Source organism: Plutella xylostella, chromosome 18 (genome assembly GCF_932276165.1).
Source record: "Plutella xylostella chromosome 18, ilPluXylo3.1, whole genome shotgun sequence".
In the NCBI taxonomy this organism is placed as follows: Eukaryota; Metazoa; Arthropoda; class Insecta; order Lepidoptera; family Plutellidae; genus Plutella; species Plutella xylostella.
This window is the reverse complement of record NC_063998.1, coordinates 3,341,284-3,366,298: the sequence shown is the minus strand read 5'-3', so window position 1 is coordinate 3,366,298 and position 25,015 is coordinate 3,341,284. Positions and strand designations below refer to the sequence as shown.

Sequence of the window (25,015 nt, the reverse complement as noted above, 5' to 3'; positions counted from 1 at the left end):
ATAGCGCTTTGGCGGTTTACACACTTCACCGCCTCACCGCACGGATTTATTGCGGATTTAATATAAAAACATAATAAATTTAATTAATAATAGTAAATTTCCGCGTGGTGCGCGTTGTGCAGTACTTCTCTAACCCTCGCCATAGCGGGAGTAAGTTATTATTCTGAGATCAGCTCAGAATATTTTGGTGTTTCTGAACGAAATTTAAAAAGTTTATTTGTTTGTCTATGTAACTTTTTGACATCTCAATTTTGTTGATTTTGACATTGACATTTTGACTAGATTTTCGACCGGATGAAATTATTTTTCACATTAAACTGTAAAAGAAGTTAAAAAAGTATCTAAATGTGTATCAATTCAAGTTATGCCTTCACTCTCTTAAATTTGTCAGGTCTCTGTGATTGAGAACTTGAAATATTTGTTGGTTTGTTTAGTTTCAAGTGATCCCAGGAAGTCCCAAACATGGACGTCGTTGGAAGTGAAATTGGCCAGAAGATGCGGGTAAATAAGCTCAATTTTCATTTTCATAGCTGAATTACATAGTTTTAGGTCTTATTATTATGTAGGAATGGTTTTAGGCTTACCCTGATTTGAAATATCCGAGACCTATTCGGCGAAAAAAAAACAACGAACTAGTAGCAATACAATAAAACGAAATAATAATCAACTTCACCAACAACTTTCGTACATTATTGTACATAATGTGGCAAAGGGGAAAAGCAGACTTATTTTAAATTCCGCTTCATTGACTCTATAAATAAGTTCATGTCCTGTTCACTTATTGAGTTGAGAATTGTGTATTATTATTATCAGCTCTGTACCACAACTACAGCTAAGATTAAAATCTCTTTCAGAGTAGGCGCACATCCATGCAATGTTGTCTGATTATCTGGTATTCCCACAGCTCTATGTCCGTTCCTTAGAAATAATTCCTCTCCACAATTTAAACAAATTGCATTTTAGTTGGAAATTATATTATTATACAATAAACTCTTTTGTTTCCAGTCAGCCATCAAGGCCAAGCTGACTGAATTAGGCTGCTATGTTGGTAAGTACATGATTAAAAAAGGTTATTTGTATGAGTTTCACATTCCACATCAAATTAATGGGTTTTTGGTAGTAATTCTGGATGAAAAGTAGCCAGAATGTAGCGTGACAATAGTGTAAGATTTTTCAAATTGGTTCAGTAGTTTTGAGGCCTTTTTGATACAGTCAAATCATTCCCCTGTATAATATTAGTGCAAATGTAGACCTGTATAATATTAGTATAAATATAGAGAGATTTATTTATCAACATTAGCATTGTTGAATTCCACAACCAAATGAATCATTGTCCTTCAAAACCATCTAACTAAAGAACTACAAAATGATGATGCTGGCTGGCTGGCTGGCTCTGGCCAATATGGCTACAGAGACTACTTCTGGTTAGGAATATTCCTTTGATGGCTGATATAGCCAATCTTCTGAGAAAATGGTCATCCATGCATACTTCTACAATAATCACAATAATCACCAATCCAATCCCCAGACGACGAGCTCCCAGACTATGTGATGGTGATGGTGGCGAACAAGCGCACACGCTCGCAGATGGAGGATGACCTGCAGCTGTTCCTCGGAGACAACACAGTGCAGTTCGTCAACTGGCTACACCAGGTGCTGCAGAAGCTTCAGGAGGTCACCGTCACTGCACCGGTAGTGGCTAAAAGTAAGTAAAATGTGGTATATTCAATGTAGAATTTTACAATTACTTGTCAATAGTCATAATGTTACTCTACCACCATTTTACAGGTCATTGCGATACTTGTAAAGGTTGCACTTCTGTATGTTTGACTTCATAATATCATAGTGTGAGATGTAGCGTAAATGTGCACACACATGGAATGAAAAGGTTCCAGTGTCATATGGAATGTCAATAGCAGGTTGAACTTTTTCATTTCTTGTGAGTGTATTTCATAAGAACACACTATGCTGGCATGCAGATAAGAGTGACGCAATACCTAATTCCAGGATAGTTTATAAGGGCTGGTAGGTTGTTTGTTTTATTCCAAACTGGAATCGTAAAAGAATATATCACTGACTTATTTGGTAAAGCTTCAATTTTGCATCATTTAATACCCCCCTCCCTTCCCCTAAGTGCCCACTTAACTATAGGTAATTACTATTGTTACATTCATCATAGTAATTGCCCAAAAATGATAAAATGGAACAGATAGTCTAAATGGTTTGTAAAATGTAAGTTTGGCCATGGCCATACACAATATATGAATAATACATTATGTAACCATAATTATAATTATATATTGAAGCTCTGAAGACTAAATTATATCAGCATACTAATTTCATCCTTATTTCGTACAATCATAATGTTCCTTTTTTATATAGGTTGTAGGTACCTATTAATTTTATTTATCTATTCCAGGTATTGACACAGACAAAAGCAAAGTTAGATCAGAATCAAAAGATAGGAAACTTAAGGAGAAGAAAGATAAGCTGAAGCAAAAACACAAGAAAGGAGACAGTTTGAAAAAATCCAAGAAAAAATCAAAGGACAAGAGCCACAAAAAGAAAGATGAAAAGAAATCACACAAGAGCAAGAAAAAGAATAAAGATAAGGAAACAGAGATGATAAGACCGAATGTACCGCCATTACTAATGAACATGGAGAAAGATTCTGAACCCTCAATAACTGATGTGTTTGCTGGACAAATCCTTAAAAACCATGGCATTACCATAGACACACCAAAAGCAGAACCCAAAGTTGATAGGAAACCTATTATTGCAGATGCAAAGAGGCCAATCATTCCCATCATTGATCCAGCTACAATATTGACTTCAGAGAACATAGATACTGAGGAAGATTCTAGTCAAAATACGTCAGAGATTTCTACTTCAACACAACCTGAGAAATCAACAACAAATGTTGAAGATGGTCCCACAAATGTTGAGGATTCAACAAATAATGAAGTCACAACTACTACTGATATAAATGTTGAAAATACTTCTGCTGCAGTGGATGTAGCGGCTCCTAGAGAACAGCATTTGAAGGAGATACATGAGATTGAAACTAAAATCCAGGGGCTAAGGCAGAAATTGGCTGATCAGCTGGATTCAATGTCAGAAGATGAGGACTTTTTAAATATAAGAACAGAGGCTGAAGAGCTAATGACTGATTTTGCTGAAGATGTTTTTCAGGTAATAAGAAAAGATAATAATTATTATTATGAAACCAACTTCACACAGTAATATTCTAGAAAATTAAGATATCTTAACAAAATTTTCATCTCATTTTCAGGAAATATCCTCAGCCAACCAAGCCAGATCTCTAGCAACTGATACTCCCCCCTTACTACCTCCTTCACTTAGGTCCCCACCCCCCACACCTAAATCCCCGGCAATCTCTAAGCCAGAAAAGCCTAAAGAGCCGGAAGTCCTCCCTCAAATTGAACTAAACCTCCCCAAACGACCAATCAGAGAGAGGCTAGGCTCGCGACAGGAAGTGGCAAAGGCCGTGGAAGTGAAACAGCCTGCTGTGACTAAAAAGTCTGAAACACGAAGGGTCTCAGAAAGTTCCAAAGAGAAACATGATAGTCCAGAAAGGTTGTTATAAATATAAAACCAATATAAGGTAGACAGTTGACTGATATTATTTTTTCTTATATATTTATTTGTTATTGACATGATCAGGTATATTAGATAAGGAAATCTACTAAACATATTGCTTACCTTTTGCTACTAATTTCACAATGCTTTTAAAATCTTAAGTGGATCGGTAAAACAAACTTCAGTTATAAATCTGGAGCGATAGATAGTTATGCAAATTTCCAATCGATATTTTTATTCACCGTAATCGGACTTACTCAGATTGTTCATATAATATTGTGTAATATTATAATTATAGATACATGCAGTGGTATGGGATCTAACCTAGGCATTCTTCATATCAAGAGGTTATCCCTGAACTATAATTGTTATTGTTTAACAAGTAATACCTGTTACCTTATGTTATAGGTTCACCCCAGAAAGAGAGCCAGACTTCTGGCCGAAGTCCAAGCGGCGGTCAATCGAAGTAGAGAAGAGCAAAAAACCTTCTTTTTCTGAAGAATCGAGCCCGGAACATCGTGAAATTGTACCGTCAAAACGATTGACTTCTAAGTAAGTTATAAGTACTTGGGTATCTTTTCCAATTCGCTCATTGCACATCTGTTTTATCATTTACGTCACATTTACAGTTGTTCCGAAAATTTTATCCCTATATTTTTTAAGTATCTTGTACTCGCTCCTACATTATAATTATCAGAGCTTACTGCCTACCTATGTAAGTATAACGAAGTAGGTACAATCAATGTAGCATTTGGTAGCACCATATATTTGACATTGGTGTGAAAGAGACAGTATTTCATATCTATTGACCACTACAATTCAATACTTAATCATTTATTTATTTATTTGATACTTTATTGCACTAATATGACATAATTGTACAAAGGGTGGACTTAATGCTAAAAGTATTATTGCTTTCATAAGTTTTACATAGGTGTTAATTACACCTTATATTAATCATTCTATTCATGAATTCCATCCCTACCCACAGAGTCACAGTGCAACCCATAGAGCGTGAAGTGACCCGCGCCGGCCCGGCCAGTGTTGTGCGGGTGCGCCCCCGCCCGCGCCCCGCGCCCGCCCCCGCCTCCGCGCTGCTGAGGCGAGCCATGGCCGACGCACAGAAGAGTCTACTCAATGTACGTAGCAGTAGGGTCTAGTATTGTGGTGCGAGTGCGCCAGGTAACAGTGCAACAGGTATCACGGCTCTAGCTTCATTTTTTGCCAAAACCCAAATTACCACTTCGAGGCACTGTTTTCAATCGATAGAAGACAAAATCGGAAAATGTAAGGAAAAATCGCCGCGAGTACTAAACACAACTCTGAAATATGCGTTTAAAAAAATGTTGTGAAGATTGGATAATTCGTTGGCGTATGTGTATCGTTTCTGAAGGAGCATACTTTGAAGGTGATAATATAAATTTGGATGAATAACAAACATTTTTTGTTTGATTGATTCTGTCCCGATACTTTTTACACAGAGTAGTATCCCACCCAAGCACAAAGAGTTAGCCCAATAACCCGCTGAACTAAGTTGTGGCTACAACACAGAAGTCCATATTCAACCTGGAGAATTCCACTTGAACCTTGTTTCTTCTCGACCAATTTCCAAGTTAATTAACTTACCGTGGTGTACTAATTTATAATCACTTTCAACGCAGGCACCACTAAAGAAAGACACGGAGATCAAGCGCGGCATCGTGCTACCCATGCGGCGTACTATTGACGCCAAGAAGATCGTCATACAGATACCCTCGGATAGACTGCCCTCGCCTGATGCTGTTCATTGCGAGTGAGTTCATTAATTCATCATGAAAGATCTTGGAAGGTGTCGAGCATTTGTGTCAATTCCATGATTACTGCCGATTTTCGGATTCGTAATGTATTTAATTAGACGCTAATTACTTAATATTGACTGCGCGATAACCCCCTTTACATGACTGATTAATATAATATTTCTCAGAATATTCGCTCAAAGCGTCCGTAGTCGAGCTGGCTTCAGTGATCGTAACTGATCACTGAGGTTAAGCAACAATTGGCACGATCAGCCATTGGATGGGTGTTGGCGCAGATAAGTGGACTGTATTTTTAAGTAAGGACTGGTCCTAGCTTTCCTAAACTCACACGTATAGTTATTGGGCACCCTTATTAAATTGGGATAAGAACAATTCACCAACCTGTACACGTGGTCAATGGCCGCTCCGTCTTCCGAGAAGAGTTCTTCTTGCCAGGCCTGGCGTTATATTTACTTGATAAAAAACACACACAGCTCACTATGCAAATAGTCTTGTTAAATGTAAAAGTTCACCAATCACAATTGTCCGTAATAAATGAGTGGGAGCGGTTATAAGGTCCGCTGGCAGCCGACGACAAACGTTCTGCACGAAACCCGAGTCCACACTGATGATGGCCGCCTCTCGTAGGACGCAGCTCACAAACCGCCATGTGAGGGTAGTTTAACTATCCTCATACCAAAAAAATAAAGGTGCCCGAACATCCCGCCCCCTAACCAAGGTCCGCCTTGGTTCCTAAGCCTCAATAGGCAACCGACATAACTTGGAAATGGGCCTCAACAGGACACCATTCTGAGTCTTTACTTCCGCGACTCTAACAATACCGTCTTTACCGGGTAACAATTTAACGATCCGACCGCGTTTCCAATGTAGAGGCGCTAAATTGTCTTCTTTAATCAAAACTAAGTCGTCTAACTTAGGAGGTTCCGTCACCGACGTCCATTTATAACGTTGTTGTAGAGTATGGAGGTATTCCGTTTTCCATCTCGACCAAAAATGTTGCGACATCTTCTGAACGTGTTGAAACCGAGACAAACGAGATTCTTTAGTATCCGTATAGTCGTACTCGGGAAGAGCCACAAGAGGTTGTCCGATTAAAAAGTGACCAGGAGTCAAAACTTCAAGATCAGTTGGATCCGTACTTAGAGGGCACAACGGTCGCGAGTTCATTACCGCTTCTACTTTGGTGAAGAACGTAGTAAGCTCTTCAAAAGTGAGCCGGGTCTCACCGAGAACGCGCCGAGCGTGAGTTTTGGCAGATTTAACTGCAGCCTCAAAAAGTCCACCGTGATTCGGACTTGATGGTGCATTAAATAACCAAGTTATACTGTCTCGCGCCAATCTTTTTTCAATATCCGACCGATTGTTTCGTAGAAATATGTATAGCTCCTTAAGGTATTTATCCGTTCCAGAATAATTTGTTCCACAGTCTGATCTAACAAGAGTTGGCAAGCCTCTCCTATTTGAAAAACGTGCAAAAGCTGCAACAAAGGCTTCTACCGTAAGGTCCGAAACTACCTCCAAGTGGACCGCCTTAACCGATAAGCATACAAAGATGCACAAATAACATTTTGTTATCTTAGCGTTCCGTAATGTACATGTCTTTATATAAAAAGGACCCGCAAAGTCCGTTCCGACGCCGAGAAATGGTCGCACCCCCCTGACCCGGTCAGGTGGCAGATCAGCCATGTACGGCTGCGTAGGTCGTGCTTTAGATCTATAACATTGCACGCACCTATATGTAATGTGTCGGGTGACTCGCCGCGCCGACATTATCCAATACGTCCGAGATAATATAGCCGCAAGTGTATTCGCTCCGACATGACAATTGATGATGTGGTAATGATTTACCAACATCTCCGTGAATTTACTTTTAGCCGACAATAAAATCGGATGTCGTGCATCATAAGGTAGCTCCGCAGCTCCTATCCGACCACCGACCCGTAGAATATTGTCATCATCCATAAATAAATTTAATCTTCTCATAGAAGTCCGAATCGATTTTTTGTTTGTCAAGCATAAAATTTCATCCTTGAAATGTTTTAATTGTTCTATACGAATTAAATGCATTATAGCGTTTCTACGCTCCGAAACCGATATATTTTGTGGAAACTGTTTAATTTTATTTTTGCATAAATGAGCAAACCGTAATACCAGGGCCGTAACTTTGATTAATTTTTCAAACGAACTAAATTTATCAATAAGAAAGTCCGTGTCCGTGTCCGATGGTAAATTTCCGATATTAACTACACAAGTTTTAGTCTTCCGACCAGGTAACATATCTGGCGGAAATGCAGGACCATCCACCGGCCAACAATCCGATGGTTGGCACAGCCACTGCGGGCCCCACCACAGCTCGTGGTTGAGCAGATCCGCCGCCGCAGCGCCGCGCGATGAAACATCCGCACAATTTAATTCACTTGGCACGTGACGCCAATGAATGGAAGCCGTAGATGCATTAATTTGAGAAACCCGATTTGCTTCAAAAACTTGTAATGTATGCGCAGGAGTACGAAGCCACGCTAGGACTATAGTACTGTCACACCATCCGACCACTTCCTCGAATACAATGTTGTCTGCAACCTTGCTGACCTCATGATTGAGAAGGGTAGTAAGCAGCGCAGCGCCATTTAACTCCATCTTGGGAATGGTCTGCTGAGTCTTCAGTGGGGCTAACCTTGACTTAGCAATGATTAGTCTCACGAGAACGCTGCCGTCTGGTAGTTCCGCTCGTACGTACACTGCCGCCGCATGTCCTAACGACGAACCGTCACAAAAACCGTGCAAGGAGTACCGAGCCTGTGCACCAGGTCTCAAACACCTAGGAATGGAAAGACGTTCTAAATTGGACAAGTCCGAAATATAATCTTGCCACATCCGTACCAAATCATCCGAGACTGGCGAATCCCAATCTACTTTATTTCCGCTTGTACCGATCACCGATTGTAGTAAAAGTTTAAAACGAAAAACCACTGGGCTTATCCACCCTAATGGATCGTATAGTTTAGCCGTCATAGATAAAATACTCCTTCGAGTAACCGTTGAGTCCGAGGGTAAGTTAACCCTATATGTAAAACCGTCCGAAATTGGGTCCCACTGAATACCCAATATTTTTATAAAAACCGAGCCGTCTGTACCGTCAAACGTCCGAGGAGTCTCCAGGTGATCTGCCGGAAGTCCCTGAAGCAGCTCCGGTACGTTGGAAGACCACTTCCGCAGTTCATAACCCGCCGACTTCATGAGCGATATCAACTCATCTCGTAAAGAAAGAGCTTCGTTTAAGCCAGTGTTTTTCAACCTGTGGGTCGCGACCCCCTGGGGGGTCGCGAAGCTTCTGTAGGGGGGTCGCCAAAGGGCGAAAAAACTGGGAACTTTAGTACAAAAACAATAAAGACAATTAGTACTCATACTTTAAAAATAAAAATAAATCTTTAATGCGAAGGCTGAGCTTGTTTTTTATTAATTAAATTATCTCATGGATCTGTTTTAGTACAATAGACCACATCCACACAGTAAGGCAGATTACACAGAATACCGAAGAGTATAATCAGCCTCTGTGTCTAGCCTTTGTGGACTATGAAAACGCCTTCAACACCATCTAGACATGGGAAATTTTGGTAGCGTTGCAGAGATTTCAAATCGAATGGCGCTATATCGAGGAGTTGAGGAGTCTGTACGATGCCGCCGGACTTGGCATATGTATAAATGGCGAGTACATGATACACCTCTCTGCTTCGCGGACGACATCGTTATTATGGCAGAATCTCTGCAGGAACTCAGCTGGATGATGGAAGTGGCCTAAATGCTGCTTCCCAACGTGTAGGCTTCGGGGTATAAATTTGGACGAGACGAAAGTCATATAGGTACAATGCTCACATCGAACTGGAGCCGATGATCGTTGGTGAGGCAACAATCGAATTTGTGCAAGATATGTCTACCTCGGGGAGACAAAAGGCAAATTCGGCTAGGCAGAAGCAACTTCGACAAGGAGGCTGCAAGGCGCATCCAACTGTGTTGGGCTGTATTCGGAAAACTTCGTCAGCACATATTCTCCTTGGCCATCCCTCAGAGCCTGAAGACTAAAGATTTCAACCAGTGCGTCCTGCCAGTGATGACGTATGGTGCAGAGACGTGGGCACTGACGGTAGGACTAGTCCACCGATTTAAAGTCGCTCAACGTGCTATGGAGAGAGCTATGCTTGGGTTTCTCTGATAAATCGTATCGGAAATGAGGTTTTCCGTCAGTCAGAGGATTAAGATTACTGGCATAGCTGTCAAAATATGCAAGCTGAAGTGGCAGTGGGCTGGTCATATCTACCAAAGAACCGATAACCGTTGGGGTAGATGAGTTCTCGAGTGGAGACCACGAATAGGCAAACGTAGCGTGGGTAGGCCTTCCTGCCTAGTTCAAAGACGACGACCACAAGTATTTATTTTTTTGTAAAGCCAGGTAGTTTGTCTTTTTACTTTCATTTCACCGTTGAAAACTTTTATTCAAGATATTGAAATGCTCAAAAAAGTCAGATAGAAAAAGCTAATTTCGAAAAAGAAATTCCGGGTCGCAATGGCATTAGTTGTACGTACCTATGTACATGGCCACACGTATTCTTACCCCCTTATTCATAGAAAAGTTACAACACGTTTTAACTAATAAACTGTTTTGTCCCTCTCTGTCAAAGAACAAATTGTTCTTTGTTGGAGAGGGACAAAACAGTTTATTAGTTAAAACGTTTTGTAACTTCTCTATGAATAAGGGGGTAAGTGTGTAATTCTAAAATAATGTGTTTTTAAATCCGATAAGTATGTACTACTTTGAATCCTAATCATGGAGACCATCAATACGTCGTATGGAATGAATATGTAACATACACATACATACATGATAAAAAACCGAAAGGGTTAAGGGGGTCGCGAAATATTTTTTTATACCAGGGGGGTCGCGTCATGAAAAAGGTTGAAAAACACTGGTTTAAGCTATCCCCTCCCCCGTTGAGATCATCGACGTAGGAGTTTCTCAATAAAAGCTCAGCTGCACGAGGGCTGTCTTGCTTACCGTCATGAGCGAGCTGGTGAAGACAGCGAATGGCAATGTAAGGACTTGATTTCAACCCGTACGTATTAGTTGTCAACTCGTAAACGCGCAGAGGTTCCGAGGGCGATGACCTCCAGTAAATTAACTGATATCTGCGGTCCTCCGGACAGATGTAGGTTTGCCGAAACATCATCTTAACATCACACGTAAACACTACAAGTGGAAATCTAAAGTTTGTTATTATATCCGTTATGTCATTTTGTAACCGTTCTCCTGTATATAAACAATCATTTAAGCACACCCCTGTGCTACTAGGTATTGTCCCATTGAACACTACGCGAATCTTATTAACATCGCCCGACCTCTTGAACACCCCGTGGTGAGCAAGTACATAATATTCGTCACCTGAGTTAAAATCGAACTCCGATATCACCATATGTCCAAGTCTTAAATATTCTTCCATAAATTCAACATATTTGTCCCTAAACTCAGGCTGTCTAGACATCCTCCGTTCAATGGACATAAATTGTTTCAAAGCCGTTTGCCGAGAATCTCCTAATCGCTCGTGATTAGGTATAATAGGAAGCCGCACAATATATTTTCCGTTACTATCACGTGACGTAGTCGACGCAAACAAATTCTCGCATTCTATGTCCAAAGGATCCTTAATTTTATGCATGGGCGGCTCCTCAGTTCTCCAAAACCTTTGAACCGCCTCTAAAAGAGTCGTACCCGAAAATGTTTCTACATTGTCACCGGATTGACAACATAATAAATTTACCGCACCGAAGATAGCGAAATCAAAAATAGTTCCCAACGCATAGGGACCACCCGTTCCCAGATCTAACTTTTCACCGGTTAAAATCTGTCCTAAGATGTCACATCCGAAAATAATATCTATCTCCAATGGCTTAAGAGTGCCGTCATCCGATAGCCTAATATTATTATCATTATTTAAATTCAAGCGACGCGCCAAATACGCAGTCGGCCTTTTTATAATTACCGCTGTAACCGATAACAAAGGAAAATCAACTTTGTTTGCAGGTCTAAAATGAATAGACACAATACAATGGCTACCACTAGCCTGAATTCCGCCGATACCTACCAAAGATGTGTCACTGTAATGTCGCTTTAATCCTAACTGCGCAACAAATTCGCTTTTAATTATTGAGCACTGTGAACCTAGGTCCAACAGCGCCCGCGCTGTGATAAAATCATTCCTAACCGTAAGTACATGGATAATCACAGTGGGTAAATTTATACCGTCCGCAAGCTTAGGTACTGAAACGACATTACTAATTAATTGTCAATTATTATTATTTGGTTGCTGCCGCGACCCAGTAGGGCTGGTATGATTTAGTGACTTATTACCACCGAGATAAGGTTCATTTAACCTACCGCCCTCCTTCATGAATCTCGAGTCATCGAAAGCTGGAGTTGCCGCCTGTGCGATATGAACATTTCGAGCCGATTGTCGATCAACTGTCCTATCGCTTGATGACGTATTACATTCGTTTCCTGAACGTAGCCTCTCCGTTGCAGGTACGCCAGAGCGCGCAATGTAATGAGAGCATAACATTTTATTGTGACCGATATTGCCACATCTATCACATGGTACATTGTTGTGACAGGTTCTCGCCGTGTGCTTTTCGAAGCATTTGAAACACAAATCATTATTTTTAATGAAATCCTTCCGTTCACCGTTAGTTAAGTTCCGAAATTTAAAACATTCACTAATCGTATGGCGTGGTAACTGACAGAAATTACACTGCTTTACTAAAACAGGTGACCTGCGTTGACCAAGGTCAGTTACATGTGCATGTGAATTGCGAATATTGTTACTGTACCGATTTTCACGGACAGCGGGGCCGGCCGCTGTCGGTGACGTCACGCAACTTTTATTATTAGCCGTATCAAGAAGCCGACATTCGTTTTGTAAGAATTCTATCAGCTGATTAAAGGTAGGTAAACAAGTTGAGTCACCTCCGTACTTTTGTTCGAACCGAGTTTTTATCTCCGCCGGTAATTTATTCAGTGAAATAAATAGAAGTAGATAACTCCATTCATCCACTGGCAAGTCTAAGTTTTTAAGCGCCCGAGTACATTCCAATAATGGATTAAGTACATTGTTTCTAAGTCCGTAACACTTATTCAAAGCCGGTATATTAAGAATACGATAAATATTTGAATCCACGAGTAATCGTTTATTTTCGTATCTTGATTTCAAAATCTCTAAGGCCGAATCCAAAGAGTCGTCTACCATAGGTAGGTGTTTTAACAGTAAGCGAGGTTCATTTTGAACATGAGAGAACAAATAATGAAATTTTTCCGTTTTGGAGATATCCTTCCTGGATAAAACCAATGAACTATATAGACTATAGAAACTAGTCCATGAGAATAAGTCGCCGTCAAATACCGAGAGATTAATTGGTGGCAAGCGAGCCGTTTGTGTACTTTCTGTAGGGACATGTGTGCCGTCTAAGTTCGGATAGGCCGCCGACCGTGCCTCCAACTGGTTATACCATTCCTCAGCTTCGCGAAACTCCTTATCGTACATAGTGATAATCTCTGAATCATCCGTATTAATTAATATATTCTCGTAAGCCTCGCTCAACGCCGAATATCTGTCCTCTAACTTACGTAATCTAGCCGTAATCACACTAGAAGTATGAGTTTTACTGTTACTCATATCTAACGTGTTCTTTAACCAATCATACTGTAATTTAAATTTGGTCAAAAATACTTTGTTCGCCATTTTGAATATTTCTATGCACACACAGTGTAATATCTGTAAACAATAATCAACCGTAGATTATATATTAGTCCCGTGACCGAACCTCTTAAGAAAGGTAAACTAATTTAAGTACATAAATAAAACTACGTATTGTAAGGTATCCGAAATTATGAATTATCTTAGCCGTAAAACCGCCGCCGCCGCCGTAATGCGTACATTGTTAACAGTACTTAAGTATAAAATATGTGTTTATTTCTAAATAACAACTTCTACCTAATCTAAATATAAACTGGTAGGTACCACCGTAACCGAGCCGATAATAATAACACCTAATGCTAAAACTTGCCTAGCAAACTAACTTACTTAATATAGATTAGTTCAATAACTACCTACTGAAAAACATGTATATAACTAACCGTAGTTTAACCGTTTGACCAACGAAATATAACATACACTAGCCGAAAATTAAGCCGAAGGTTGTTTGCAACCAAACCGAAGATACCGTAATTAATGAACCGAAGAACCGAATTGAAAGTAATACCGCCGTACGACCGAATATAACCGAAGATACCGTAACTTCTCAGGGAGAAACCGTATGTAAGTAACAATATAGTGGAACTGTACCGAGTAACCACCGTATGGTACCTACCGCCGAAATACAAAATGGCACCGTGCCATCCGAGAAATGATAACGCCTGCCCGTACTATTATAACCTTAATATTTGCCGAAAACCGTAATATATTTAAATAAAAACTTATGCCGAACCTTAAGCATTAGTTTTACTATGAGAATGAAATAATATTTTATCCGAAAAGCCGATTTTACCCAAAGAAACTACCGTTATAAGTTAAAGCAAAACTAGATCCGTGTCGTAGGACCAATAATTTATGTTGGCGCAGATAAGTGGACTGTATTTTTAAGTAAGGACTGGTCCTAGCTTTCCTAAACTCACACGTATAGTTATTGGGCACCCTTATTAAATTGGGATAAGAACAATTCACCAACCTGTACACGTGGTCAATGGCCGCTCCGTCTTCCGAGAAGAGTTCTTCTTGCCAGGCCTGGCGTTATATTTACTTGATAAAAAACACACACAGCTCACTATGCAAATAGTCTTGTTAAATGTAAAAGTTCACCAATCACAATTGTCCGTAATAAATGAGTGGGAGCGGTTATAAGGTCCGCTGGCAGCCGACGACAAACGTTCTGCACGAAACCCGAGTCCACACTGATGATGGCCGCCTCTCGTAGGACGCAGCTCACAAACCGCCATGTGAGGGTAGTTTAACTATCCTCATACCAAAAAAATAAAGGTGCCCGAACAATGGGTGACTGATTTCAAGTGGTTCATTTCTGGACGCTTCCGTGCTTCGGCCGGCACGTCAAGCCGTGGGTCCCGGTTGCTGCTTCGGCAGTAGTCGTTAAGCCTAGTCAGAGGCCTTCGGGCAGCTTGAAAACATCTGGCAGTTGGGTTGCCCACTTACCCGTATATTGTTCTAATTCAAAAACGGCGATATCCATCTCCACAGCCCCTCCCCCGCTCCCCGCGAGGCCCAGTACGTCCCCACCTGCATCAGCAAGCAGTTCGTCAACACCGAGTACGTGCCCTCGAGGAGACAGAGCACGCGCGTGGACGAGACGCTCATCGTGGAGACCATGTGAGTAGAGACTGTGTGTGTAGACTTGTAGAGACTGTGTGAGTAGAGACTGTGTGTGTAGAGACTGTGTGTGTAGAGACTGTGTGTGTAGAGACTGTGTGTGTAGAGACTGTGTGAGTAGAGACTGTGTGAGTAGAGACTGTGTGTGTAGAGACTCTGTGTAGAGACTGTGCGTGTAGACTGTTTGAGTAGAGACTGTGTGTGTAGATACTGTGTGAGTAGAGACTATCTGAGTAGAGACTGTGTTTGTAGAGACTGTGTGTGTAGAGACTGTGTGTGTAGATACTGTGTGTGTAGAGACTGTGTGCGTAGAGACTGTGTGTGTAGAGACTGTTTGAGTAGAGACTGTGTGTAGAGACTGTGTGAGTAGAGACTGTGTGTGTAGAGACTGTGTGTGTAGAGACTGTGTGAGTAGAGACTGTGTGTGTAGAGACTGTGTGTGTAGAGACTGTGTGTGTGTAGAGACTGTGTGTGTAGAGACTGTATGTGTAGAGACTGTGTGAGTAGAGACTGTGTGAGTAGAGACTGTGAGTAGAGACTGTGTGAGTAGAGACTGTGTGAGTAGAGACTGTGTGTGTAGAGACTATGTGAGTAGAGACTGTGTGTATAGAGACTGTGTGAGTAGAGACTGTGTGTGTAGAGACACTTATCTAGCCCCCCATAGACAAATGATAGGTACGAATGATTCGCAAAATGGTTATTTGGCCTAATTGAGATTTGAGCAAACGAAACTTCGAAGTTTCAAGATTGTGCCAAAGGAGTTTTAGGTGAAACGAGTCAGCCACATGAACTTTTTGGCAATACGAGCTATGTGGAATGAGTTTGTACTAAAATATATTATACTTGCCATACGATTTTTGACAAAACAATACTCAGACGAAAGTAATGACGAAGCAATTTTGTATGTATTTTACAGTAACAATCACAAACTGCCTGCAGAGAAAGAGAAAGGCCCAACATTCGTAGTGACCCTAGACGGACTGGACCCAAACATATTCTTGGCCAAAAAACTCAAAACAGAAGGCCTACTCGACGAGGAAGCTGACGTCACTAACGCAATGAAGGAACCGAAACCAAAACCAAAAACGCCAACAAAAGAACCGGAAAAGAAGAACATCGAAGAACAGAAGACGGCTGAAAAAGTCGCGCCAACACTTGAGAAAAAGCGTCTAAGTGACACAAGTCATACGAGCGAAGAAAGTGACACACAAGTTATACTACAAGCTAAAGAAAGCGAAGAAGAATCGGTGGAACCTAAAGAAAAGGAGGTCGAAAGTGAACCATCAGTAGTAGTAGAGAAAGAGGATCAATCGCCGGTGGTTAGAAAGAGACGGGGTTCGCCGATCGTGTTCGATGTCAGTAAGAAGGAAAGGGTCAGAGAGAGGACTGTCAGCACCGGCAGTGATAGTCACGTGACAGTCGCTACTAACGCCACTACGCATAAATATGACACGTTGCCGCCTTGTAAGTATTGTACAACGTTGTATGTTTTTAGAGTTACTTTTCATGCTTACTCAGATATGGTGGATGCTATGGAATCCGGCGTAAAGTCCCTGTATAGCAGAGCCGTTGGGATAAACCACTCAGGGAAACCAGGATTTTCCAAAATGCTTTTTTTAACAAATCCGTAGGACATTCGATAAGACATGATAAAAAAATTACGTCGCTCTCCCTTACTTCGCGCGGTTTATGAGAGCGCAACACAAACATCTTATCTTGAAGTGCTATTGCCTACTGCTGTAAGTCTAAAGGTTACACAATATGTTGAACTCCTAGACTGTATACATAGGTCGCTGGTTCATATCCGGCTCCAAGGACCATGAAAACACTTCTACCCCACCTATCAAGACAACTGTGGCTACCAAACCTTTTCAACAGTATCATCCCAAATATTAACACGCACATTCCACCCCCCTGTATCAACAGTGGCCACGCCCGCTGAGCGCAAGCCGGCGTGCCGCTCGTTCCCCGCATGTCGTTATCAAGTTTACATTCCTGTATTTAAATGTGTCTATATACAATGGAGAATAAGATAATGGTCCGAATCGAGAAAGATACTGCGAGCCCTGCTGCACTTACACGGGTTCGTTATCGACGTAGATAAACGTCACCATATTCGCGATTCGCCATAAATAAAACGTAGAGATTGTTGGAACGCGCATAAGACGAGATTATCGACGTCAATAAAGAACCCGTGTAACGCCCGCTGATTAGGGATAAAAGGATTGATGATGATGTAGTGTTTGTGTCGCAGTCATCTGGTTTAATCTCCTGTTTGATTGAACCGCTAGCCCGTTCATTGGATGACGCTACTCAGTTGAATGACTAAAGAACAACTCGTCAAGTGGTTGACTGTAACGTCCAACGTCTTGACTGAACGTTATTCAGCGAAGTCGTTAAATGGGATATAGTATAGCAACTTTATATATACAGCCATCAACGACGGTGCGGCCGTCGTAACTCATAACCCACGAGCGCTGCAACAATCCTAACTAATATTATAAATGCGAAAGTAACTGTGTCTGTCTGTCTGTCTGTCTGTTACTCTTTCACGCCAAAACTACTGAACGGATTTGAATGAAATTTGGTATACATACGGTCTAAACCCTGGGAAAGAACATAGGCTACTTTTTATCCCGGAATTCCCACGGGAAAACTTTTTAAGGCGAAGCGAAGCGCGCGGGGACAGCTAGTCATCTATATAGATGCTGTGGCCAATGATGATGATAGCAACTTTGTAATGTCTGGTTAGGATGAACATGACCAGACAAGAGTCAACAAAAAGACTATGTTACAAAGCTCTCATCTCACAAATTAACTAAACAATAACAATAAACGTATCTTGATATTGTTGTTCATAATTATCCAGTTTCAGCACATTTTTTTCTTTGACACTATCCGCCGGCTGGGAAATAATAGGTAAATCCATGTTTTCACACTATTTTAACATAAATAACTATTCTATTCTATTCTATTCTCATAGGGGGTGAAGTTCCTGTACGTGGCTCTCTCGAGTGGAACCTTTGTACATATCCCCTTGGTTTCAGCTCAGCCAGCCTAGCTCCCGGGTAAACTGGAGTAGCAGGCCTGGGTGTTGTAATAGCTGAGGTAGGCGCTCTGTTGGTCCAAGAATAGATAATTTTGTTTCTGTAGTAGGTGGACAAGCTAACAGAATATGTTCAACCGTCTCATCTACTTCCTTACATGTCCTACATAAGGGACTAGTTGAGTTACCTATGGTATATAAGTGTTTATTCACGCAACAATGTTCTGTTATTAGTCCTACCATTAATGATATATTACTACGGGACAGGTTGAGTAAGTAGCGTGTAAGTTTGTGGTTGTGTGATACAATAAACGCTTTAGTTTGTCTGCAATCTACACGATTTTTCCACTCTTGATTGTGTTCAGATAGTGTTTTATCGGTGAGACATTGCCTTATTGCCTTTGATGACAGACTAATAAATGGTTCTGGCCCTATTGGTAGGGTATTTGATCCCATTCTTGCTAGTCGGTCAGCCTCGCAATTTCCTCTAGTCGGTCAGCCTCGCAATTTCCTAAATAAAAATAACGCACTTTAAAGCTAATTTATTTGCAAAAAATAACAATACAAGTGCTTTTTGTGTCAGCTGTTCGCTGTTAGACGCCATATTTGTTTTATTCACCACCTGACTGATTTTAAGTCCGCTAACTAGTTGGACGTTTTGTGACGCTTGTACAATCAACGTTCGGCCTAGTCATACAACTGAATATCGTCATCCAATGAACGGGCTAGCGGTTCAATCAAACAGGAGATTAAACCAGTTGCCTGCGACATTTGCAACGAATATTTTTATAGCTAACCTTTATAACTAATAATAATAACCTTTTATAGCTAATATTTTTAATTCCACCCCGCAGTATCAACAGTCCCCACGCCGCCGGAGCGCAAGCCGGCGTGCCGCTCGTTCCCCGCGTGTCGCTTCGGCCCCGCGTGCGTGTTCGCGCACCCGCCCTGCAAGTTCGCCGCTGCGTGCACGAGACGCGCGTGCGTGTATTCGCATCCGGCCAGGGTTGTGCCGGCTGTCGGTGAGTCAAAGTCAAATGGTTTAATCGACGTAAAATATTACAATGAGTTGTCGATAGTCATAATATTACTGTACCACCATTTAACAAAGACGAACTGGCGAAAGAATCTCCTCGAGTGTGATTTTTGTGTCTGTTGAGAATATGATCTAATAAATATAGAAAAGAGGATTGATAACAATCTGCCTTCCTTTTTCTACCACCGATACGAAAGCTTGGGTAGTATCGTAGTGCTTCGGTCTGCCTTTCTTGTCGCGATCTCCACTGGAGAACTTGTTTAATTCAGATGTTGGTTCTTAAGATTAAGATGGTATACCTATTGTTAATAAACCTAATGGCCGTATCAAATCATAGAATCCCCTGCCTGACCCTTGATATTTATGATAAATGAGTTAATAACTTTTAAAGTTGACAAGTGGTCACCCGTGGTTACCCTTAACTTAACCAACCCGTAATGCAATGCTCTGCATTGAGCTAATAGGTACATTAACCCCTATTTTTTCTCTCCCACAGCCTCCCACGTAGTCCCGGCAGCGAACTTCAAAACGATACAACCCACCAACCCAAACATGTGCAAGTTCTACCCTGGCTGCGTCAACCCGGCCTGCCACTTCTACCACCCGAAGCCCTGTCGCTATGGCAACGCGTGCACAAACAAACTGGAGTGCAACTTCTACCATCACGAACAACCGGCCAGCCGATGGAGGGTCCCGTATACCGAGCTATGAGTTATAGTGTTAGTGTTAAGCTAGAATGAATTGAATGGATTAAATAGCGTATTTGTCAATGTTTTTGGCTCGTTTTATTTGGTAGTTACCTCTGCTACTTTGTTTGTATTACTATAATGGCATCGCTTTAAATCCGCAGGGAATGAGAGCTAGATGGAAAATTTGACAAAGCCTTAGTCATTTAGAGAGTTTAGGCTAAATGTGATAACAGAATAGGGTCTAAAATTTTCAATCGAAAAACTCTTCTAATCTTCATGCTGTTCCATGAATGTCAGTCTCAATTAAATTAGGACCTGACCTATCCCCATTTTCAAGCCAAGTGAAGATCCCAAAAAGTAAATGAGGTACCGAACATAAAAATCATAGGTTCTCATCATGAAACTTGGTTAAAACTCTTGTGCCTAAGTATGAAACGAAATACTCCCCTAAATTGGCCCCTAATACCTCGTTTACATTCAGCCGAAGTGGGCAGGGAAGGCGGCAGGGAAGTGGGCAGGGCAGTGTGTAAACGCGATACTTCTCATGCCGCTGCCATTGCCACTCGCGCTGCCCCGCGCTCCCCTAAATGGCGGTTTTTTGTGCGGAAGTCAAAGGACCGGCAGCGCGAGCGGCAGTGCGTGTTTACATTCAGCTCCGACGCTCAGTACTCGCCGAGCGCCTGGAGGAGGTTCACTTGTACTTAAGTTGATTGTCTAATAAATTTCGGGGTTTTAAATTTTTTTATCAAGAGCTAATTTCTTACGTACTATGGGTACATTCGAGTAACGCATGTGTCTTTTGTTTCTACTACGGATAGTGATCGTTTAGGTAATTGCAACGACTGAACCGATTTTAATGCATCAGATAATGTTGTGTCGCTCCTTAGTGGTCGTTTCATTTTTCTGCCTATACATTTTTCTCCTTAAATAAAATGAGACCGCGGCCGATGTAATTATTTCGACGTCTGCCATTGCCGACACTTGAAAGCGAAGTGAGTGGTAGGGCAGTATGTAAACACACACTCCTCTCGATCCTGCTGCAGCAATATTTAGGGAATTATTGCCGGCAGCGCGAGGGGCAGCGGCAGGGGCTGAATGTAAATGGGGTATAAGAGTGGGCATTCCAGCAAATTCTTCCACAGGTAGGTACTATCGGGAATCGGTAAGGGACCAGACTCTCTAATTGGCATTAGTCCCAAGTATGTAGCTTCCTAGCTAGGTATGCTGAATCGGGGTCCAAGAAACATACTATACCTACCTACTATACCTATGGGGTTGGGGACCTCTCTGGGAGACCCTTGAACTTTGAACCGCCTGAAGCCTGCCACGGGACATTATTTTGAAGTAAGTCGGGAACACATTAATTTCCCTGATGGTACCTAGTTGATCATACACATAACAGTAACCCGAGGAGCTAAGGACCTTGACAACAATTTTATGAATAAATTACTCTGACGCAAGAATCACTAAGGTCACTCGGTGGTAAATTGGGATAATTTGGTTTGTCTGTCACTTGAGTTTTTTAAAGGCACCACCAATTTATACTTACCTAGTTAGAGAAGTGAGCTTCTATTCTAGAAGCAAGCTATCATGGAGATCGTCATCACGAGCCTTGGATATAGGCCGCCATTTATATACTTACCTATACTTACCCCAAGTTTTCGGTCCTGCTGTAGGTATGCTGGCAACCTTGCTGATGTAATTGTCATCTGACCATCGTCTGATAGTGCATCTCAAATGCAAGTCGGTCTACTTCAGGTACCAACTTAGTTGGTCACTAGATACCTAATTTACCCAACAACTGTGCCATGGTTGAGGTCAGGAAGGGTCTGCAAATTAAACCGTCACAACTAATAATTAAAACTAGCTTTAAACTAACAAGATTAACTGATGCTTCACAAAAAAATCATCCGTCACCTGACTACGAAAAGACAAACACATAATTGGATAATAAATGCTTCGGTAGCACGAGCTACGTTTAACTTAATACTTACTAATTACAATTACACGAATTATCTAATCATATTCTTTTACAAATTATTGCAGTAGGTATCTAGTTATCTATCTATCTTTTTTAACGAGCCTGTAAATGCTTTAATTACAATTGGGGATTAGCCGAAGGGAACTATTGCTGAAGGTTCTCATTTGTGTTTTAGCTAATTTGTAAACAATCAAAAAAGGTTCACAGGATTTCAGAAAATTACGTCGTTGTCATCGGTAACAAAGTAAATTGTAATTATGTAATTAAAGGACCATGCACTTCGTTATGATTATTAATTACTTACCTATTATACGTTATAATTACTTATAACTGGACATACCTAAATGAAAAAATAGATAATTGCCTATTTACCTGCCTCAACCATCTCAATCTCAGAATAGAAGAGTAATGTTTGAACTCTGAAAATTACATGAAAAATACAACGTGAGCAGCACTATATACTATCGGTTCCGATGTAACTACCGTATTTTATTAAATGTATCTAGGTATACGTACTAGTACCTATTACTTATCTGTATTCCTAGACTCAATAACAGCAGTTCATTGGTATGTGTAGGTATATGTAGGTAGGTACTCCTTATTCTATGATATGTATAAGGTAGGTATATAGTGTAGTAGTATTCTTGTAACCCGTGTTAGTTGAAGTACTTACCAATTTTGATAGTTGTTTATAATACTCGTATGCTAGGTACAGTCACAGTGAGAAATACGAATACCTACCACCTAAACAAAATGTGGAAGTCCGTGAAATCCTATGTAGATACGGAGCCCAAGTCTACTTAGGTACCTACGCCCTCAGAAAAAAATAGGGGTAGTCCCGTTACAAGATAAGTGGGAGTAGGAAATAGGATTGTGAATAGGGCAGACAGTGTAGATAAGTCTGTCCGTAGCATTTTTAGGATAAACAGAAACTTATGACGAAACTATCAGGGGTCTGTGTTGGCGTTTGACTATGCGGCTAGGAAAATATCATCATCATCATCATCAGCCTTCTATCGCCCACTGTTATAGTGGCTCCTTTTTTGTACGCTAATTCTTCCGCTCCTATGCCACTCGGGTCCACTGCTTCCCCGCAACCTTGCAGATGTCATCAGGCCATCTAGCAGGTGGTCTGCCAACAGCTCTTCGTCCGTCTCTAGGCCACCATTCTGTGACCGCGTTTGCACTAACAAAGTAAGTAAGTAAATTTCTACGTAGTTAAAAAGGGTAAATAAATTAAGTGGTCTTCTAGTTTGCTAAAGATATCATTTCTAGTAAAATAAGATAAACAATCTTTTGCAACAGGATAGTTAGTAAGTAATAGTAGTGTAACTACCCTACCTTGTGAAATTTAAAATTACAAAGTTACGATTCAGCGGTTTATGAGTTTGACGAGGTAGTTACCTACGTGCATACCTATCAAACTACTAATAAAGCTGACTGTACCAAATCATAGTCGTGAATTGTAAGCACTTGTCCATCCGGGAGTCACCCTAGCTCGTATCACTCTAACTAAGTAATAGCTATCATTTACTAACAGTTTAGCCTGAATAGTAGACGATAGTGACTAGTTACGACACAATATATTGTTAAATTATCAAATATTTTATAGAAATACATTAAGTGCAGTTTTTATAAATCGCCTGGCTGAACCGAAGAGTTCTCTAGTCATCAATTTTGTAAGTAACTGCTTACCTACATAACCTACCAATCTCTACTGTGACTCGAATCTTTGTGATGATTAACACTGAAATTTTAAACACAAGAATATGATAAAGTACGAATTACCTATTGTACTCGTATAGGATAGTAATAATGATGCATGTTGCGATTTAGAAATTACTTATATCAGATGTCATACTTAAATAATGATCTTACGTGACTTTACTAATAAAAGAAAAGTTTTAAAGTGTTAATACTAGTAGATAGTAAGTAGCCTAAAACTAAACCTAGACTAGATATAGGTAATTAGACTTAGACGTGTCTGGGTTAGGCATTCGGCCGACACCGTTCGTTATACTTTCTTTAGGAGTCTAAAAACTAAAAATATTACTTATTTACTAGAAACGCAAATAAAAAAATAAAAAAAACAAACACTCACGCCTTGTACTAATGTACTCCCTTGCGGGGTAGGCAGAGGTGCATTGCTGCACCCACTTTTCGCCAGTGTTTATGTCCCAATGTAATAGGGGGCGGGCCTATTACCATATCACGGGCACATCCAAGACCTGAGAACAAATATCTGCGTTTAAACAAATATCTGCCCCAGCCGGGAATCGAACCCGGGACCATCGGCTCAGTAGTCAGGGTCACTAACCACTACGCCATTCGGTCGGCAAATAACTTTATAAGTATATATATTATAATATAAGAACCTAGTACTTACGTAATAAGCACTACTGACATAAACAAATACTTACCCATCAACCTACTTAGCAAGTAAATTCAATATTAATGCAATTTATAATCTCAGTGCAATATTGTAAACAAGACAAGTCATTGACACTCAGTCGCCGTGTAATAACAACGTTACAGCGTTAACCCTATGCTACAGAAAATAAACGTACGGTGGCCTGCGCCTAAAAGTATACAGGCGGAGTTTTTAAAATATCGATCCCTGATGATGAAGGGACTAGCTACATCTGTTATAAATCCGGGGACGTGTTGAGTGTGATGTGTGTAGCAGTGGTGTTTATGTGGATGTGCTTGAGCAGCATGTGAGTTTGAGATCGCTATTTTAAAAACTCCGCCTGTATACTTTTAGGCGCAGGCCACCGTACATAGACACTCTAGTCTAGGTAGACATTAGACAAGCTACCCTACTAACCAAACACACACGCATAGTAAATAGGTAGGTAGCTATATACTTTGGTACATACTGCATTTATAGCGGGTTTTGCGGTATGTATGAAAGATGCAATGCTTTGCAGTGCCTACTACCTTAGTATTATTCATACAGTATGCTCTATTACGATTATGCTACATTAGATGAGAAGTTAACTAAAACAATATTGCATGAGTCTCCGAAACTTTTTATTTTGTCAAGATTACCCTCGGCTTATTTTCAGGCAGGTGATAAAACAATAACAAGAATAAGGAACCCAATAAACATTCGGCTTCAAGGCAACATAGTGTTCCCACTTAAAAATAAATATCACCAGCTATTAATATATTACTGTCTAAAAATAATTTAAACCTGCCCTTTGAAAGTTGTTCATGTTGATTTCCTACTAAATATTCGAGTAGTATCCAAAACATTCGAGAAAGCCTTGACTTTGTTCACATTGTGACTGGGTAAGTAAGTAATGAAAAGTTTATTTTTGGAAAAAATGGGCGTTTTCTATAGGTCATCTGGTTTACCGTTACCACTTTTTTAAACATGATGTAATTAAGTATAACTTACTGACATTAAATTAAAACCCATTGGCAATGATTAAGATGACAA

At 40.7% G+C, this 25,015-nt stretch overlaps 1 protein-coding gene across 1 annotated transcript; it reads left to right on the top strand.

The window, feature by feature from the left end:
• The first annotated feature begins 372 nt into the window (after window positions 1-372).
• Window positions 373-19,674, top strand: LOC105388855 (zinc finger CCCH domain-containing protein 14). Its single transcript, XM_048627489.1, has 12 exons — window positions 373-501; window positions 1,006-1,048; window positions 1,529-1,705; window positions 2,420-3,192; window positions 3,293-3,597; window positions 4,009-4,152; window positions 4,592-4,739; window positions 5,262-5,392; window positions 14,690-14,818; window positions 15,735-16,282; window positions 18,719-18,886; window positions 19,397-19,674. Exons 1-12 carry the CDS (start codon window positions 463-465, stop codon window positions 19,609-19,611), a joined length of 2,820 nt encoding a protein of 939 aa, XP_048483446.1. The 5' UTR covers window positions 373-462; the 3' UTR covers window positions 19,612-19,674.
• Window positions 19,675-25,015: the final 5,341 nt, after the last annotated feature.

What these genes read in the sequence shown, in the direction of transcription:
- LOC105388855 (XM_048627489.1), top strand. Translation starts at nt 463, where the DNA reads ATGGACGTCGTTGGAAGTGAAATTGGCCAGAAGATGCGG. An exon ending in CACAGAAGAGTCTACTCAAT is followed by an intron (nt 4,740 to 5,261) that starts GTACGTAGCAGT and finishes CTTTCAACGCAG; the next exon opens with GCACCACTAAAGAAAGACAC. An exon ending in CCTGATGCTGTTCATTGCGA is followed by an intron (nt 5,393 to 14,689) that starts GTGAGTTCATTA and finishes CCATCTCCACAG; the next exon opens with CCCCTCCCCCGCTCCCCGCG.